This window comes from Hesperophylax consimilis, chromosome 14 (assembly GCF_061612785.1).
Source record: "Hesperophylax consimilis isolate HC1 chromosome 14, BYU_Hcon_1.0, whole genome shotgun sequence".
Taxonomy (NCBI): Eukaryota; Metazoa; Arthropoda; class Insecta; order Trichoptera; family Limnephilidae; genus Hesperophylax; species Hesperophylax consimilis.
The window spans coordinates 31,935,764-31,956,562 of record NC_142849.1 but is presented as its reverse complement, the minus strand read 5'-3'; the positions used below and the strand labels follow the sequence as shown (position 1 = coordinate 31,956,562).

At 32.4% G+C, this 20,799-nt stretch overlaps 1 protein-coding gene across 1 annotated transcript in view; it reads right to left on the bottom strand.

The window, feature by feature from the left end:
• LOC149418196 (uncharacterized) overlaps nucleotides 1–20,799 on the bottom strand; it is a 57,916-nt gene that overhangs the window by 2,224 nt on the left and 34,893 nt on the right. Inside the window, exons 4-5 of the mRNA XM_089639906.1 lie at nucleotides 15,426–15,518; nucleotides 431–514 (exon numbers count right to left, since the gene is read on the bottom strand). Coding sequence (XP_089496032.1) covers nucleotides 431–514; nucleotides 15,426–15,518 — 177 coding nt within the window. The remainder of the gene's footprint in view (nucleotides 1–430; nucleotides 515–15,425; nucleotides 15,519–20,799) is intronic.

The window sequence follows — 20,799 nt, the reverse complement described above, 5'->3', positions numbered from 1 at the left end:
TACCTTTTATTGCATGTAATAGGCATTAAAATCGCTTGACAAACAGAGTCCAGAAACGTTCGATTTCAAGCACAAAACTGGTTTTTATTTATTTTGTGTATAATTTTATAAGAAAGTAAAAAAGTTAATCAAGTGAAATTGTTACAAATAATCTCAGCTATAATACTGTATTTTGTAAAAGTTGTTTCCTTTATGCGTTCATACATTTCTATTAAAAAATAATTGTTTTAGTAGTTTACATTTATATTTTTTATTGAGTAATTTTTTATTTTTTATTTGTATTCTACTCAAGCGAAACGTTAGGTAAACCTTCAATTTATCTAAAGCATATTTAATGGTATTCCTAATGTTTACCAATTCGTTATAAAGATAAATCAAAAAATTGATTTAATATTATTTTCAATAATTGATTTTTTTAAATTATTGTTACCTCTAAAATCACCAAAACTCCGTCTAGCGTCATAGTCATCACGATGTCCCGCCTTACAGTCGCGTGTATTGGAATTTTGCACCCCTGTAAATAAAAACAAAAAGAAATGTTTAAAACATTTTATTTATTTTTGGAATAACTTAATGAGTAAAACCTTAGATTGTAATATTTAATTATTGAAAACAATATTACCGATTTTGAAAAGAAAATTCGAAACACAACAATTGGAAAAAGATATCTAGGATTTGAAACAAAACCTCATAGATCACCAGGCCGGGACATTGATTCAAAGCAGCCTCCTAACGTGTATGGTATTTTACAAAAATTTGTAAAAAAAAAATTCTCACTATTTAAAAAATAAATAAAGATACATGTTTTGGAGGTTCCCATACCATATGGAGGTTGGAAGGCTAATTTGTTTCAATGTCCCTGCCTCTGCTTGAACCCAGGACCCCGCCTTGCCGGGCGCCTCTCTACCAGCAGTATATTATGAGATACTGTTAGAGTAGATTATATACTGATAGAGCGGCTGGTATTACATGTTAGGTGGTATGATATATTAGGCCATATTAAAAACATCAGCTAACATTGCATAAGAGTTAGTTATGGTGTGTAATGATAACACAGGTCTACAAAGTTTTTTTTTCTTTGAAATAAGAGGTAATTCCCATGTATTTTTGGTTGCTGAATTCGGGAAAATTATCAAAAAAATTCCATCACGTAAGGTTTTTCCGCAAAACGCAAAATACTGTGGGATTGCCTATCTTAAGTCGCAAAACGGGGTTTATTGCGGAAATATATATTTTTTATTATTTACAACTTATTATAAGATAATATTAAGTTTTATAGACCGAAACAAAACATTCAGTAACTCATGACGATAAAATTAGTCAGCTTTGAATCATATATATTGGGAGAGAGCCTCGAAACCACAGCGATGACTGCTACTTTTGTTCGTGCAATGTGCAAGGGTATAATACCAAAAATAAAAAAAACAAATTCGCTACCCAAACATAGATTCAGCACTCCGCCCAGTCCCCCACGGACCTGGCATTCCTACACCACAAGAACCCCAAAGCCTGGACGATTTGCCATCATCAGAAAGTGAATCAGAAGAAAGTTCTAGTGACGAGTTTCATGTAGGCGACTCCAGTGGACCTCAACAATTTTCTCAAGCTGAATTAAATGACCTGATCCGAGATTTAAAATCTTGGTGCAGTTAGTGAGAAGCAAGGTGAGAGGTTTCACCAAGATATCAAGGAAATGGAGAGAAGGTATCAAGGTCGATGGGATATAAATATGATGGGCGACTACTGTTGGATGCTGCATAGGGAAAATATAACGTCCCACAAACGAAAAAGCACAAAACGAAGCTTCCAAACTAAAAAAAGCATATTTTATAAAGATTTATAATTGCATATGATGTAAATAAAATATATTATGACTTAAAATTAATTAAATTTGTATAATTGTATGATTTTTTCTTTTGAACATTCCCTACAGAAGTAGTGTAAGGCGGGTTTTGCCTATATTTTAATTTCCACTTTGCGGAAAATCCTTACGTGATGGGTCAAAATGGATGGCATTCTCGAATTCAGCATTCCAAAATACATATAATTCAACCATTACCATTTAAAAAAAATCAAAAATGTCAATTTGCAGACCTGTGTAATTAAATGTCATTTTATTTCCTTATGCATTGCCTAATCGTCGTCTTTTTCACAATTTGCCACAAATGTACTGCTTTTCTTCTGCTTTTACACACTACATACTTTATTATTCTTCTCCATCAATATTTATCGAAATTCAACGTTTCCGAAATCTGCCAATAACATAGCAATGAAATAATTTATTGTACATCCCTGTAACCTACCTCAGAACAAGTTACACCTAGTAAGGTAGGTAATGTAAAACGTACAATTAAATTATATAGAAAATTAATTATGAAAAACAACTACTTATACTGTTGTTCTCTTTTTTTCACTCAATGTAAAAAAATATTCATTGAAGTTTTGAAACGCTGATTTATCGGAATTGAACTGAAAAAAATATAATGAAGGAATTTTTTTTTAAAGAATCAATAACATTTTTAGTGTCAACAACACGTTTATAAATACACATAACAATAATAATCTAATTCAGATTAAACATAAAAATTGTAGTTGTTATTCTAACATAGAAGTCAAAATACATTGAAAATGCTTGTTGAGAATTCTAAGAAAATGTAATCATTATATAAACATAGTTTTAGTTCAAGATAGAAAATATAAGTTACCCACCTTAAGGACCATACAGCTTATTGTGCTGATGGTTTTAAGCCCTGTGAGAAAATTAGCAAGTCAAGTTGTTGTCTAATAACAAAAATACTCATTTCTAAAATCAAACCCCCTTAATAATTTATCATTTTAAACAGAATGGGGAATATTTCAGCAAAAACACTTCAATCAAGATGAGGACGCAATTATTATTAATAATAATAGCTTCAGTAGATTCAGCTTCAGCTTGTTTGAAGACATCCAACGAGTTACTGCTTCTATACATTCAGCGCTACGGATTTTGAGTGTGCAATAAAAATAAACTTGCTGATCATCAGCGTAGCAGTGAGACAATAAACCAAATGACTTAATTATTTTGGCGACATCATTTGTAAGAAGGATGAAGAGAAGTGGACCCAAAACGAATCCCCGGGTTACCCCTGAAGAAAGTGTTGCGAAGTTGGACAGTTTATTTCCAACCATCGTGGTCTGTAAGCGTTTGGATAGATATGACAGCTAATTTTTGATGTCGTAATTTAAACTAAATATTTTCTTATTGATGATAATATAATATAATATTACATTTGTCAGACCTACAAACACAGAAGCGGTTTCATAATGGAGTATCTTCTATTGGCGATTTGTCTACGAATAGCGGGCCTGATAACTGACACGATCTCCGGCACCGCAACGGGCCGAACAAGCCCAAAACGATTCATTCAATTCTTGAGTGCCGAGGTTCCCACACCATGAGAGGTGCTTCCGTGTTCAGCTGTTCGCTCACCACCTTCTAGTTTTAGTTTCAATATTAAATTATATATGTGTTAATTGATAGAAAATATACCTGTAAGTATCATAATATCACCAATAACAAAATGTAATATCCACGTAATATTGTTTATATAAATTTATGAAATTCGGTGTCGTGGCCTGGGTTGAGATTGCTTAGATCGTATGTCATTATATTGTTTAATTTTTATGTGACACCTCACAAGAACGCCCCTGTACAGTGTAACAGTGTAAAAGAAGGTGAACTATATTTCCACCCGGTTGGGCAGCTTTGTGGGGCGGTTTACGGTAGAATGCGGAGCTTGAAGAAGAACGGCATATATGAAAGAGAAAACTCAGATGTCAGTAGCTCGTTCACATGCGAGCTATTGGCACCATGCTACTGGCATAGCAGTTTTATTTTAATTCAAATTAAGAAACTAGGAACTCGTCCAAAGACGTTGTAGGAACTAACATTTTACTCCGTGTCAAAGGAAATTAACAATTCACTCTAATGTAATGAGATTTCTCCAACTCAGCTTGTAAAGAAAGAGTTTTACACACGGCTGGTCTTTCCGTGTTCATTAAGTAGGTACATTACATAAAATCTAGCTCGGAGCTATGAAAAATATAGAGAAAAGGTTTAAAAGATTACTTTTGCAAAACGAAATGCAGTAAACAAGCAGTACACGGCAATCAATATAAATATGCGCAATGGTTTAATGGCGCATATTTATATTGATACTCGCCGCTCGACAGTATCCAACATAATCTTTTGTTAGTGTTGGTACACGACGCGACGCGTCGACTACGGGTTTGACATCAATTGTACGCTACTGACAGTGCTAGTACTAGTAGCACGCTACGCGAGTTGAATTCGCATCTTCTACTCGTTTGACAGAAATGACGAACGAACATGATTTGAATGATAAATTATTTCTTGAGGTGGGAAAATATCCATGTTTACACATCTATAATTAACCAGAATACATTAAAAAGGATTTATTAGAAAAGGCGTGGATTGAGGTTGGAAAGAAAGTCAATTTGACAACATTTTCATGTAATTCCTTGGCGGCGACGAATGCCTTACAATTAACAATTATTTAGTTGTATGAGTAAACCCAAATTCTTTTATTGAATCGTTTTTATGTTTGTAATTTTAAAAAGAACAATAATATTGTCTTCGTCGCTAGAGTCACTTGATATCGTATTAATCTATTAATCATCGTATTAACCACTTGAAAAACATACAGATCAGTATAATTTGGGTAGAGCGTGTACGAAAACCAGCTGTAAAGAGTAGCGTACTGGTAGGATACTTGTGGTCGCACCACAGTCACGTAGCTTGTAATTATCTTTGTGTACGAAGGGCCTTAGGCGTTGGACGTCGCCATGACGTAATGTAATAAACGTGGCGTGTATTGGCTGAACACTATCGAATTATTAACATTAAATGTTGAATTTGCAAAATATCGGTTGGTAAGAACATTACTACCCCTCCCTGCGCTTCTAATTTTCATGTTCAACGCTCTCCATTAAAAAGATGCTGCTCTTGGCTTTCGAACTTCTTATATCTAAACCACAGGTTTATTTCGAATATAGGAAAGTATTATTATAAAAAAATTAGTAGTTAATGAATTTTATTTCCTAGTGTCCTGTGACCAGTGGATTTCGCGTCCAAAAAAGTAGTTAGTTATTTTATTTTATTTAATAAATCAAAACCAACTCTCTAAAAGCATTAAATCTGTAAATAAGTACTTGAATATCTACATAAATTATACATATTTTATGAAAAAAATATTCATTAAAATTTATTTATACTATTTGTTCAAAGAAATGTTACTACATAAAAGACAATTTTTTTCTCAAACTTTTTTCAGGTAGATAACATAATATTGAAAAAATACGAATAAGAAAGTCCAAATAAGTAAGACGATTTCACATATGAAAAAAATAATCTTTACGGAATCATGGTCAAAGTTAGCCATCTAGTCAAAGTTAGCCATCTAGTCAAAGTTAGCCATCTAGTCAAAGTTAGCCATCTAGTCAAAGTAAGGCTTGCTTGAATGAAACGTAACGTAGAACAGGACTTCGCTGCGCTTAGTCAATTATAAATACACACGTTTTTTTTTAAATTTTAATCAAACGCAATATTGGTTATTTACAAACAATAATATTCAAATTTGGTAAAGGCAACAATGTAGGTTCCTATACTTTTTAAATTAAAGCCGCGATCTAGAAAAAACCCGAGGTAAATATTTAAAATTAAAATTTTAAGCTATATTTTTTCAAGTGGTAAAATGATTTTCGATATCTTTCTAATAATTGTGGATTTTTGTTTAAAATATATTTCCCGTTTTCAGTAATTAATCAAAAAAAAATTATGATTATTAAATCCTACGCTAAGATTTAAGCTTTGCATGGCTCATATCCTTGAAAACCAAATGGATAAAATATTGATCAATTGAATATTTGAAAATGACTAATTTATTATCAAATAGCTAAATGTTTTGGCCAACTGAATAAATATGTTACCAAATACAAATAACATTTTTAGAAAAAAAAAATTGTACTTTGCTTTTAATTTTTTTCTGTAATTACTTCCTACTGTTTGTTTTTCTTATGTTAGGCACAGTTTTTTAAACGAATGAACTGCATGCCACTGCATCAATGGAATGATCTTCTAAAAATATCTCATCTTTTATAACGGGAAATATTGTAAATCTTTATTAATTTTCTTCTCGTCATTTCATAGAATTGAAAAAATATGTATTCTATGAAATGACGGGAAGAAAATTAATGAAGACTTACAATATTTCCCGTTATAAAAGATGAGATATTTTTAGAAGATCATGTGATTGATAAGTAGCATATAAATATGTTCTTTAAAGATAAACATCTTATATTGTATTACTATTATTACTAGGTACTTTATAAAAATTATTCACGAAATATATAAACATGATTTTCAAAATGTGTAGATACTATTTATAGTTATTGTCAAACAGGTGATTTAAAAAAAAAACAATATAATTTATATGTAAACAAAATATTTTTATTAAAAATTTATTATAAAAATAATAATTTTGCAATTGGAAACTATAGTTGCAATTATAAAAAAAAGTTTGTCCTACTTTCTGTGGTAATATGAAATAAAAAAAATAACACTTTGTTAAAAAAGCGTTTTTGGAAATGTTAATATCGGTCGTTTGTAATTTTAATGTACGCACATCTTAAGAAATGCCCTTTAGAAATGCCCTTTTTAATCAGTTTCAGTTTTTTTATAATGTTTTCATCATATGTTTGAGTAGAAGAAGTAAAATTATTTTGAAAATAATGAATATGTTTGAGTACTCACAAATGGTTGACAACTCACAAATATTCAAAAAAATACTCAAAAAAGTATCTACTCACAAATGATTGAAAAAGTTGTCGCTGAAATCATGAAAATCGAATAATTTCACGGCCTATATTTTATAATTTAAAATACAAACAAATAAACAAGTGCATTTCCGTACTAGATTTTAGCTCTACCTTTTTATAAAAAAATTATGGGTTTTTTTTACCTCAAATCCAAATTTAAGTTTCGTGTTAAAAAAGTCGCTTAGCCGTTTCCCTTAACTCTTCAGGCCTCTGGCATACTGATCATTATATTTTTTAAAGATGCTGTCAGAAATTCAGAGAATTTGTTTGTATTTCCACTTCTCAATAAAATCCAAATAATTGGAATATTTCTGAATGTATCCGAAAACTAAAAACTGTTTTAGAAAAGTGAAAATTTATACAACTATTTTTTTTATTTTTGGAACAACGTAATGAGTAAAACCTTAAATTGTAGTATTTGATTATTGAAGACAATATTAGTTTGAGCCGCGTCCCGGCAAGACGAGATCATGGGTTCAAATCCTAGATGCGACTTTGTCTTTTTCTGTTTTATATTTTCGTTTAAGATTCACTAATATTGTCTTAAAAAATAACCTGTTTTTACTATTAAAAATTAATTATACTTAATATAATATATATATTTTTAAATCAAACTTAAAAAAGTTAACTATGACGGTAAGGAAGACAACGATTCTATGAGACCATATGAGCTGTTCCGAAAAGCAAACAAATTGTCTTTACGGGTAATAGCTTTTTGTTCCCAAAACCGAACAAATTAGCCTCAGTAGTTAATAGCTTCTTAGCGAATACCTACGAGTATACCTATGAGTATACCTATGAGTATACCTACGAGTAATACCTACGAGTAATACCTACGATGGTAAAAATGTACGAACCATTAGCAAAGTTCATCACCAGTTACTTACAGGCTCCTGCCTAGCACCTAGCGGTCAGAGGTAAAACTAGTGCTAACAGATAAAACAGATGTTTTGCCTTATCAATTGGCTTTCTTTGACAGTGTTTGTTTACAATTAGCTTGTCAATGTGTTTTACTTGGTTAGATAAAAAAAAGCCTCACCGACTGGATTCCTTCTTCTTCTCTCCTATAAAATAGTAACAAGCAGTCATTATGGTCTATAGACCATTAGTAAAAGTGTTTTTGTCCGGGTCGGGAATAATTCAACTCTTTGTAAGATTAAATAAAGTGAAATGCAGTTTTGTGCAGTAAAAACAAAAAAAACCATGCGTCTGTTATTGAAGACTTCATCAAGCCCAAACAAATCTTAACAAAGAGGGATAATTAGTCTCTGAAAATAATAAATATTGTAGGTATCATTTTGAGGATTCTTGATTACCTTTCACAAAAAGGCCGGATTAACATTTCTGATCGTGTGTGTGTAGAGTTTCAAATTTTTTTTATAGTGTGTGTTATTATCATAATGTATAATGTATTTAGTAAAGAAACTACTTTTAAAAAACAAGGAAGCTGAATGTTAAAGAACTCATTTGAAACACATATGCGTATAACATATAAACATATATGCCATACGTACCTATATCTACCAACAAATTGAAAAATTGAAATTGAAAGTTGAATCGTGAAAACTGAATATTTTAAGAAATTTTCTTTTTCCCTCACGGACCGGTAAGGAATAGACATAAATCAAGTGGTGTAAGACCCTACGCAGAAAACTGAAGTTTTCTGCGCGTGGACTTATGTCAATTCCTTACCGTCACCAAGTCCTTTGAGTCACCTAAAAGTAAGAGAGATTTTTACAATACCTATGTATTTCGAGACAGCTGAACTGCTTGTCTCCTTTTTTAGAATATTTGGATACTGCGGTGGTTATAGAGCTTCAATTAGAGGCGCTACCGCATACTAATATCTCGGCTCGACTTGTACAATTATACTACATATATTAACTCGAGCCAAACTGCCGAACTGAACCCCAACTTAAGGGAAATAAACGAAACAACCGCAAATGGCGTAAAACGCCGCCTGCAGTTAATTTGTTCGCGTTTCGGTTCGCAAGTGTACACGAACCCTTAGAAAGCGATAAGCGGTAGTTGGGAGTGTTGGAGGTGAGTTGGAGGTCAAAAAGTAGAACCTATTTATTCGCTTCATATCTTATCTAAATATAATACATCAATGGCGGTGGTAGTGAAATGTACAGTTTAAGAATTTACATTTATTACAGATTAAAAAAGCTTTCGTTGAAAGTAAGAATTTATTCATTCGTTATTTTTTAAATTAATTAAATCTAAATTGTATTTAACGAAGGCAAAACACAGGACGTGCACAGAAAAAGGGAATTGAAGGGGTAAATTCAAAAATATTTCACGATTTAGAAAAAAACAATACTTTTAATACAGCAGTAAAAACAGCGTAAGATTTTAAATTAAAATATTAGTTAAATAGGTACATATTCGGTTGAAAATTTATTCTGATCTTTATCGTAGCCCTAAAAGAAAGAAATTTTGATTAAAAAAAAGTGTATTTATTCAACAACTTTGTAGTTGTTAGATGCTGCCGGTTAGTGGCTGAGATAAAATGTATCTGGTTCCCACCTGGTCATCGTGGGTTCAATTCCTCGGCCAGCTAATTTCTCTTCGTTGCATAAGCAACATTTTCCGCCATTTTTGGTGGTAGGAATTTTTCAAACATTATCAAAAGATCTTTGCCTTTCTTAAAAAATAAAAATAAAAGTGAAGTTACGTTTACATTGTCTTCTGTTAGAGTAAAAGTAAGAATAAAATTAATTGCTAAAGTTAAATTTCACCAAAATGTGTTTTTCAATCAATTTAACTGCCAGTTTTGCGTCACGTTTAACTTTAGCCTTTACTTTCAGAAAACCGATAGTTACTCGCCATTTTGACACATTTGACAATTCGAAAGAACGAATTTTGTGCGCTTCAACATTACTTACGATTATTAATCATGATTAACATTACAGAGTATGATGACAGTGGAGATAGATTCCTTATCCGATATACGTTACAGCGAAAAACGAAAAGCCATATTATTTCTATAAACTTTGTGACTTTATTATATTTCAATTCAAAAAGCAATTAAAACAATGGGTTCAGGTAAGTTGCAGTTGAACTCAGTTTCGATGCAGTCCCAGACCTCAAGCTATTGCTTGTTGCTGCCCAAATCTTTTGAATTCGAGTTATTGTTGAATGGAATTAATATCATTCCACTTCGTAATGTTTTTTGAAGAAAAATTTCTAGCCTTGTTCTCGTTATAATAAATTGTAATAATAATAATATTATCGTAATGTTTAATAAGACCAGGTCAATTAACAAGTAAAAAATATGTCTGCTTGATATTTTGCTAACCTTGTTCTATTAATAATAAAATGTAATAATATTATTATAATGTTTAATAAGGCCATGTCAATAAACAAGTTAGACATATTTCTACTTGATCTTTTTTTTTATATTAACTCCACACAGGAGGCCCTGAAGAAAATAATTTCCCTCAGGGCCTATGTCATCTTTGTCATCTTTGGGGATGCTGTGTGGAGGGTCTTTTTGTGGAGAGGAAGGAGTGAACATGGGTCTTGAAGAGCCCCATATTGTAGGAGGGAGGAAACACAGAGGCCGGCAGTTCGTTCCACAGCCGAGCTGTTGAACTAAGAACGAATCGTAGAAGCGACCCGTTCTCATGTGACAAATGTTAACCGTGTACAAATGTTGGGCGCGTTTGGCGTGTATCCCGACTACGCACCGGTGCCGAAGGGATCAATGACGCTAGTTCCTCAGAGTATCTTCCATTGTAATACCGATAGAACAAGGACAGCATACCTACCTGACGCCTGTGCTCTAAAGATTGCAGTCCGTTTGTTAAGATTGGGGAATCTATCAAACGGACCGCCCGTTTCTGCACAGAGTCAAGGGTTTTTTTCAGGTATTTAGGAGCTCCGAACCAGAGATGTCTGCCAAATTCGACAGTAGGGCGCACTTGCGATTTGTACAAGGTCAGCAGTTGTGTACTATTAAAGTATCTGCGGGCCCTGTACAGTACGCCCAGCTTCTGAGAGGCCAACTTTACTCTGGCTTCGATGGAGCCCCCGTACCTGAGCTGGTCACTTATAGTTACACCAAGCATATCAATGGAAGGCCTGTTCGGAAGATTGCTTCCGTTGAAGGAGACTAGATTATCATTTGGATCCCTTTTAGACGTAATCAGACAGGATTGGGTCTTTGAAACATTAAATTCGACGAGATTATTTTTACCCCAGGAGGAAATATTCTCGAGATAACCGTCCATTCTCTGCTTCCAAGCCCTCCGAGCCGTTGGAGTTTGTGTGCCCTTTGGGGGCTTGTCAAACAAAAAGCTATCATGAACTGTACTGTCATCCGCGTAACAATGAATCTTTGCTAGCATTGTTCTCAAAAATAATACCATTATCATAATGTTTAATAAAGCCAAGTCAATAAACAAGTAGAATATATTTCTACTTAATATTTTCAGCCATATTTTTAGATCCTAGAACTTTGATACGATAAGAAAGTAAAAATTGTGGGATATTTTGACAGAAAATTTTTTGTCTGTCACTATAGATCAGAGATCAAATCATCAGCGTGGCAGCACAACAAATAATAAGGCGTGTCTTGTGACATAACTTTAAGGATCATTCTGCTTTTTAGACTGGCCACACCAATAACTATTACTTTAGCATTTTATACTTGAAAGAGCGCATGGTCCAATTTAATATCCTTATTACTATAAATGAAACTTTAAATGTAAATTTAACTTTGTATGGAAACAGACGGCCCAAATTAAATAAATAGCCAGCAGCTGACAATGGAAGGAGAAATATGGCAATCATAATAAATGGCTTTTATGATGGTCATTTCATATAACAGGAAATTAAATTTCAAACTAATTTTGAAATAAAAGAGACATATTTTCGAACCAATACCAATGGAACGCAGGAAAACAATTTATCTTCTTTTCATCGATTTATTTCAATATAATACAAATACAAACTAACGATTTTAGGCTTCCTAATACAAATTTTTTCGGCAACACAAAACAATATTTACTAATTTTCAAGCTTTCAAAATATTCACTGACTAAAATATTTCTAAATAAAATTCTAAATGATTTAGTTGATAATCTGGTACTGCTAGAATTGATAAGCTTCCGGATTCCACAACGTAATACTAGAAGTCAGGATTTATTTCAGTGCAGAAATTCTGGGACTAACTACCATATTTATTCCTCTTTGCCCAGAATACTAATGGAGGGAAAAAATTATATTAAGTCAGTGGACATCTTCAATTTATCTTTAAACATACATAAAATGTTGTTAATGAAGCAGTTATGTACAATAGATAATATATATTTATTAATATTCATATGTAAAAAGCCCGAAAAAAGGCGTTTATTTGTACATAAATAAAATGTTCAATGAACTCACTTTAAATGTTAAGGAAGCCAAAAGTCTTGCAGTTTTTCATAGGTTTGTGTGTCTCAATGTTGTGAAGTCCAAATATTAGTAAGTAGGTAATGGAATATTGGTATGGTAGTTTTAGAATAGATGTACACTAGATATAAAATGTTTAATTTCATAACTAAATAAAATGTATTTAAAAAAAAAAAAATTAAAAAACTATCATCCGTAGTAGAAATGTATTGCGATTTCTACGATTACTTGACTCATAAAAAAGAGTCTCATTACCCTTAGTTTGTAGGTATCTATATACCTATCGGATCTAACCAAAAACTCTGTGATCTCAATTACAGAACTCAGAAAGCAGTCTAATTTCCTTTGTCTGTAGGTACGTTTATACCTATTATAGGCTCCAAAAACACTACTTAAGATACTGGAAATGTTTGATATTTAAAATAAACATACCAAGAATACATAAATATATTAAGGCGACAAAAGACTCTAATAACGGGAGTTTGCTCGACGGTCATATTTTAATTATTTGTAATGAACGTATTACTAAAATCTAAAATATTTCTACAGGGATCCCACAGATGTAAGTTATTTATATTTAAGATTATCAAAAACAGGACCTTACTTTTCAAATATTTTGAGTAAAACGGTTCGAAATTTTTTATAAAACGTTTAACAACCATTAAATTATCGGCAAGCACCAGATGTTATTTTTATAGACGATGAATTAGTACTTCCCAAGGGATCCCTCAGAAACATTTGAGATTCAAGCAATATGTTAATCAGAAATAACTAAAGGAAACCCCGCGGAAATATCCATTTTCTAAGTCTGCTAGAGCAAAAACGACGGTAGGTTCGTTCACTACGCCGGGCCGCGCGCTAAATATTGTTTTTACACGACTTCATCACGTACGTCGTTCAGATTCTGGATTTATTTTAGGGTTTTGTCACGTCTTAAGAAAGTTGACGTTACAGAAAAATTTCACACGCATTGCCTGGGTGTGAATTACATATTTGCCCTTGTTGAAAAAACATCCTTGCAATTTCATACTCTGGTTGGGTCATAAAGTCGAACATTATCTTGTTGAGAGCTGATTTAAAAATATACAATAACTAAGGGATACAGATTACACATCTGCACTGATGATGGACACTGCAATGCTTTCCGAAACGTTGGCTAAAGAAGGAGGTAGCCTATACCCCAAAAACAAATCACTATAATAATTTTGGCCATACCAAATAACTAAGGGCTTCTGGAAGTAGGTTCGTAGTTAAGCTTACTGGTCAATGTGTACGAACCCAAAACTTATAATAAATTTAAAATCTGGGAGAATTCTAAAGTGATTCCTAACATTTTTGGAAAAATGTTTAATTTAAAATACCTACTGAGTTTTTAAGTTTTATGTTGAAAAAAAAAACCATCCAAATTATCACCCGTGACCAAAAATTTCCATAACATTTTTTACTCCACTTTTTTACTTGACTTCCAAATAATATCAGGAATCAATGGCTAAAGTAAGTCAAGTACCTCCCTTAACATCCTGTGTATTATATTACAGAGGATGTTAAAGGACGTACGTGACTTACAAATAATGTCAGAAATCAATGGCTAAAGTAAGTCAAGTACTTCCCTTAACATCCTGTGTATTATATTACAGAGGATGTTAAGGGACGTACTTGACTTACAAATAATGTCAGGAATCACCAGTGTAGCCAAGTTAGCATATTATATGCTAAATTTGGCATAATTACCCCATGTTTAGCATAACTATTATGCTTTTAGCATATAGCATATTTGTTTGGCTTATTTTTACAGAAACATGAAAATAATAAAAACCAATTTTTTTACTAACAAAAATGATATCGGGAAATGCTTTTGAGAATAAAATAAAAGAGTATAATCTTGAGCCTGATGTAGTAAGCCATTTACGTCAACGTTGTACAAACTTCACACTGAAACTTGTGACAGAACTACGTTCGAGATTACCACTTTATATGGAAACCCTTCAGATGATATCCATGTTTTCAGTTCAAGATATTTTAAAAGTAGTAAAACCATCCGTTGTAAAAATAGCCCAAGAGTTCCGACTAAATGAACCTACGATTGAAAAACTGGTGTCTCAATGGAGAAACATAGTTCACATTAAATGGGAATCCTTGACTTTCACTGTAGAGTTTTGGAATGAAGTCATGCAATATAAAGATGCAGCTAATAATAACCCCTTCGGTGAATAATGTCAGTTTGCAATGTCTATTTTAACATTACCGCATTCAAATGCGGACATTGAACGTGTATTTAGCCAAATGAGTCGGGTCAAAACAAAACTCCGAAATCGTTTGGCGGTGAGAACCCTGAATGCCATTTTGTACGTGAGATTTGGCCTAAAGAGAGCAGGAAAGTGCTGTTATTCTTACACTGTTCCTGACGAAGTACTACGCTGCATCGGGACCAAAGAAAGTTACGACTCCGTCTCTCAACCTTCCACATCAGCTGCTGTTAATGAAGAAGAAGAAGATGAAGATGAAGATATTGATATTTTATTTCACTGATTTTATTTCTAAGTTAAATATATGTTAGCTTTTTTTTGGCATTTTTTAAAGTAATTTAGCATTTTTCTGGCATATTTTTCCCATCATTCTAGCATATTTTGAGTAGTTGAGTTGGCAACACTGGGAATCACTGGTTAAAGTAAGTCAAGTACTTTTCTTAACATCCTCTGCAATAAAAATACATATACACTTATGCATGATTTTTCATTTTTTTTCTATAATCTCTTATTTAGATTTTCCATAAAATAAAATATCTATTTCAATAATTTTATTTTTACTATGATTTATATGTATTTTCCACACTGCGATTATAATAGTCTATACATTATATAGATTTATATGTATTTTCTACATTGCGATTATAATAGTCTATACATTATATAATCTGTTTATTACAATCACCATAGGGGCACGAGTCTAGTATGAAAAAATCACGAGAAAGTTCTTCACCATTTATTTTGAAATTTTGACACAATGTTGCATTAGAATACGCGTGTGTTTTTATATACCTATATTGTATAGATTTTGTCTGTGGTTGTTGTTTCTCTGTCTACACAGGCGGACAGAGCCAAATCAAAGCGTGGCGGCGTACAGCTAGTAAATAATACATTGTGTTGACTTACTTGTGTGTATCTCGCAGTTCTGTAGAGGGAACTTTCTTTGGCTTGACAAAAACTTTCATGCTTTGGCTGAGGATTCTGCCAGCCTTCCTCGAGCTGAAATATTGTAAAAGACCTTTCTGAATAAATAATTTTCACGGTTAAAAAATATCTTCTACCTTCTGTTGAATAATTCAATGAAGGTAAATATTTTTAAAAAATACACAAAGGAAATAACAAAAATGGCTTCAGTTTGTAGAAACTCTCAAAAGAAAATCGACAAAATTTAATCTGAAATTTAAAAAAAATGCATTTATAGAAATTCTATTTTATTATAAACTGGCTGACGTGTACCCGGAATTGCTCGGGATTATGAATGGTTTGGAGTAAAGTGAGGTAAAAGTTGTGAATTCTAGTCTACCTGAATACTGGTTATATATTTTTATTTTATTTTTGAAGTGAAACTTCTTTAGGCGCGTAATGGATTTTCGGGGACGGAGTAAAACCGAGTCAGGATCGACACGAAAATGCGGGTACCCCCACCACCGCTCACCGTTCACTGTCCCTCTCTCACCATATGCGCTTGTTGAGGTGGGGGAGCCGCTCACGAACGTTCTCTCTCTTCTCTTCTTTCCTCTCTCTCAGACACCAGCGAACTGCGCCACGCCAAGCATCAGCTGCTTGGTTAGTATACTGCGTCGTGAGTGTAATACGAGTGAAATACGTAATTGATTGTGGTTCATACGGTTTGGTACAGAATTTCAGTGTTAAAAATGAGTAGTGACGAGATAGAGGTGATGAACACATCATTGTCATTGTAATTTCTTTGTAATTTTTAATTGTAATATTGTTATTTATGTAATATTGTATACTTGTGAATAAATTGAAAATTTTTGGAACTATACATTAATCGAACGTCATTCATCTATAAGAAAATATTAGAAAAAGCAAATCCATGCTTCGTCGTTGAATTATTTAACCTCTAATTTTCAAACTAACCTAAGAGAGAAAATAGAGATGATGAAATGAAAATAGAGAGAGAGGAATACTAGAAGTTTCACTTCTGTCTTGCGTAGGCTTGACACACCCACTTTTTTTTTTTTTTTTTAATTCCTTTATTTTTCCCAATGTTTACATTAATTACATACAATATTAAATAAATCAATACGAATAATGGGAACCCACTAAGGCGCAGCCTGTGCGTGGGTAATATATTTAAGTTATTATTTTATTGTACCTAGAAATAAACAAATTGTGGGCATATAAAATAAAAACAAGATTACATTTTGTCTAAGCGTTTTGAATAAAAAGTGTTTACAATAGTGTATAGTGAAGTTATAAGTGTTTAGTGTAATATATGGTGAATATTTTATGAGAAATATAAATTGATACAAATTAAATAAAAAAAAGTTTCAACTGCTGTATCGAAAAGCCATAATTTTCATTCTTTTAAATATTGAGGAAGTTTAGTAATCACTTGAATATTTTTCGGTAAAAGATTGAAAGTACGAGGTCCAATGAAACTGCAGTGTGTTTGTATTTGTTTTGTGTTCGTTTGGGGGGTATAAAATACATTATTATTTCTAATGTTGGTTCTGTTTTCATTTATTTCGAATTTATTTTTGTTTTTAAAGATGTATTTCATAGTTTGCAAAATAAATAGTTTACGGAGACAGAATAGTTTAGATTCTTTGTATAACTCATCTGTTGAAAATGTTCTTTTCCGACTATACATAACTTTGATGATATAATTTTGAATTATTTGTAAAGGTTTGATATGTGCATGAAGCGCACCGCCCTATTCTATTATTCCGTATATGAGTGAAGATTGCACCAAAGAAAAATAAATAATTTTCAGTTTTTCAACATTGAGCACTTCTTTTAGTCTGTGAAATGTGTATGTAAGATATCTTAATTTACAGACGGTATTATTAATTTGTGACTGCCAATTTAATTTTGTATCAATAACAATACCTAAATATTTAATCTTTTCAACTTTTCCGAGTTCAAAGCAAGATGAGCATATTTCTTGATTACAGTTAACGTTATGTATTCGAATTTTAAGGTTATTAGGGGGTTTATTTTTACTATTTTTAGAAAAGGTTAGGTAAAATGTTTTATTATAGTTTAAGAAGAGTCTATTACTTTTTAGCCACGATGTCACATATGTAATACATTTTGTTGCCTTCAAAAAAGTTTCAGGCCAGGATTTTCCATTCACTATTATTACTGTATCATCCGCGTAAGATACAATTTTACCAGGGATTATAACATCACATAAATCGTTTATGTATATTAGAAAGAGAATTGGGCCAAGCACAGTTCCCTGTGGTTCTCCATTTTTTATTCCTGTTTCAGTACTATAAAAATCCCCTTTTTTGTTTTCTGTCTTTGAGATAGCTAGTTAGAATTTTTAGCGTATCATTTTTTAAACCTATTTGATTCATTTTTTTTATAAGTAGATTTTGATTTACCGTATCAAAAGCTTTTCTTAAGTCTAGTAATATAGCTAAACTCTTTTTATTTTGATCAACAGATGTGTATAATATTTTAGTCAGATCGAATATTGCATCTTCAGTGCTTAGTTTTGTTCTGAAGTCATATTGATATTGAGACAGAATTTTGTTTTGTTGTAGGTAATTCATTATTCTATTTTTGATACATTTTTCAAATATTTTTGAGAGGTTTGAGACCAAGGTCTGTAGTTGTCTAATATGTGCGTTTCTCCCGATTTGTGAATTGGTATTATGATAGAGGTTTTTAATTGTTCGGGAAAATGTCCCTCTTTTAAGAATATATTAAAAATATGTAGCAATGGAGTTAAAATGTTATGTTTTATTTTTTTAGTGTGTTACCTGATAAACCATCAATTCCTGTAGAATTTGTTGATTTTAGACCGTCAATGTGTTTTTCAATTTCATCTGTTGTGATGGGTGAAAAATATTCTAAGGAGTTAATTGAATCGTTAGTTGAGTCTAAGTGTATAGATGAGTCTACGGGTATTGTATTATCAATTTTATTAGAAAATTCAAGTACTTGATCTACTACATTTGTAAAAAAGTTGTTGAAGTTTTCTGCAATAGTCGATTTGTCAGTTATAATATTTTCATTTATTATAATCTCATTGACATCGGTTGATACTTTTTGAAGTGAAACTTCTTTAGGCGCGTAATGGATTTTCGGGGACGGAGTAAAACCGAGTCAGGATCGACACGAAAATGCGGGTACCCCCATCACCGCTCACCGTTCACTGTCCCTCTCTCACCATATGCGCTTGTTGAGGTGGGGGAGCCGCTCACGAACGTTCTCTCTCTTCTCTTCTTTCCTCTCTCTCAGACACCAGCGAACTGCGCCACGCCAAGCATCAGCTGCTTGGTTAGTATACTGCGTCGTGAGTGTAATACGAGTGAAATACGTAATTGATTGTGGTTCATACGGTTTGGTACAGAATTTCAGTGTTAAAAATGAGTAGTGACGAGATAGAGGTGATGAACACATCAGTGGCACAAGAGGAAATATCCTATCAAATCCATGCTTCGTCGTTGAATTATTTAACCTCTAATTTTCAAACTAACCTAAGAGAGAAAATAGAGATGATGAAATGAAAATAGAGAGAGAGGAATACTAGAAGTTTCACTTCTGTCTTGCGTAGGCTTGACACACCCACTTTTTTTTTGTTCGTGATTTCGTTAATAATATTCCACGTTTTTTTGGTATCATTTTTTGCACTATCAATTTGTTCACAATAATACTTCTTTTTGCAATTTCTTATTAACCTATTTAGTAAATTTCTATACATTAAATATTTAGTTTTCATGAAAGGCATAATTCTTGTGTTATTTTTTTGACAGGCTTTTTGATAATTTAACATCTCTTTGTTTAATAGAGACTATTAGTCCTACAGTGATCCAAGGCTTAATTTTTTATAATTTCTCTTAGCGATGACAATTTTATTTGTACTCTTCGAAATATAAGCTTCTAGAGTTTTAAAAAATAATTCTCATGCTGAATTTGGGTTAGCTATTGATAGTATGCTGTCCCATTTTTCTGAATGAAGTAAATTGTTTAATGTGATGTAATTAATTTCATTTATTTCAACAGTGTAAGAGTATACTTTTGAATTTGTGGTTAAGATGTTGTGTCCGTAGAATGTTGGGTAGTGGTCAGTAATGTTTGTTTTTAGAGTTGAAGATGTAGTTTTAACGTGTTTGTGTGTTTTGATAAATATGTCATCTAGAGTCGTGGAATTATTTAGATTTATTTATTTATTTATTTATATATAATTTGTACATTTATTTATAACAATTACAGGTAATAAAGCCTAAGACGTTATAATTGTACCATTTATGCAGTGTATATGCAATGCCAAAAATCTCGCAAATGCGCTATAGGACACAAAAAAAAAATCAAATTTTTTATCTACCGCATTCTAAAAGTACGTAGCTCTCCCTACAGGTGAGTTCATTAATAAATTAGTGCGGCTTGCTCTACTATATAGAAGATTGTGATGACGTCCTCGGGAGTGAGACTCTGGTACAAAAAAATTTAATTGGGCCAGTATCTCATTATTAGATAAGTGACCGTTTATTAGTTGGAAAAAATATTTAAGCAAAGCAATACCTCTACGTGTCTCTAGGGAGTGGTAATTGGTCATGCCTAATATATAAATCGATGGGTAAAGCCAAGGGTAACGTCCATAGAGCCGCGAGAATAAAAACCTTAAAAATTTTTTATGGACTCTTTCAATGCGTAAAGTGTATGTTAATTCATGTGGAGCCCAGATGATCGAGTTTGATTCAAGTACACTTAGGACTAGTGTGTTATATAATAACGTCAGTGTTTTTGTGTTACGAAACGGATATGAGTTTCTAATTACGAAGCCGAGAAGCCTGTATGCTCTGCTTATTAAATCATCGATGTGTTGGTGAAAAGTTAGTTTGCTGTCGTAAATAACTCCTAGGTCTTTGATTTGGTTTAGGTGTTGGAGAATAATTTCATTGATTGTATATTCAAATACATGCGGTTTCTTTGATCTTGTATACGAGACGATATTGCACTTGGGTGTACTGAAGTTCAAGCCATTTATTTTGGCCCAGTTTGAGACGCAGTCAATATCACATTGAAGGAGAATACAGTCAAGATGATTTTTTATTGAGCGATATAGTTTCAAGTCATCTGCAAATAGTAAATACAGCGAATGTGTGATGACTGAACCAATATCGTTAATAAAAATCAGAAACAGAAGTGGTCCAAGGATGGACCCCTGAGGAACTCCAGAAAAAACTATGAATTCCAAAGAACTGGAACCATTATAATAAACAAACTGTCTACGATTTCGAAAATATGAAGCAAAAAAACAGAGTAGTCTTTTGGAAAAACCAAATGAAGCTAGCTTATT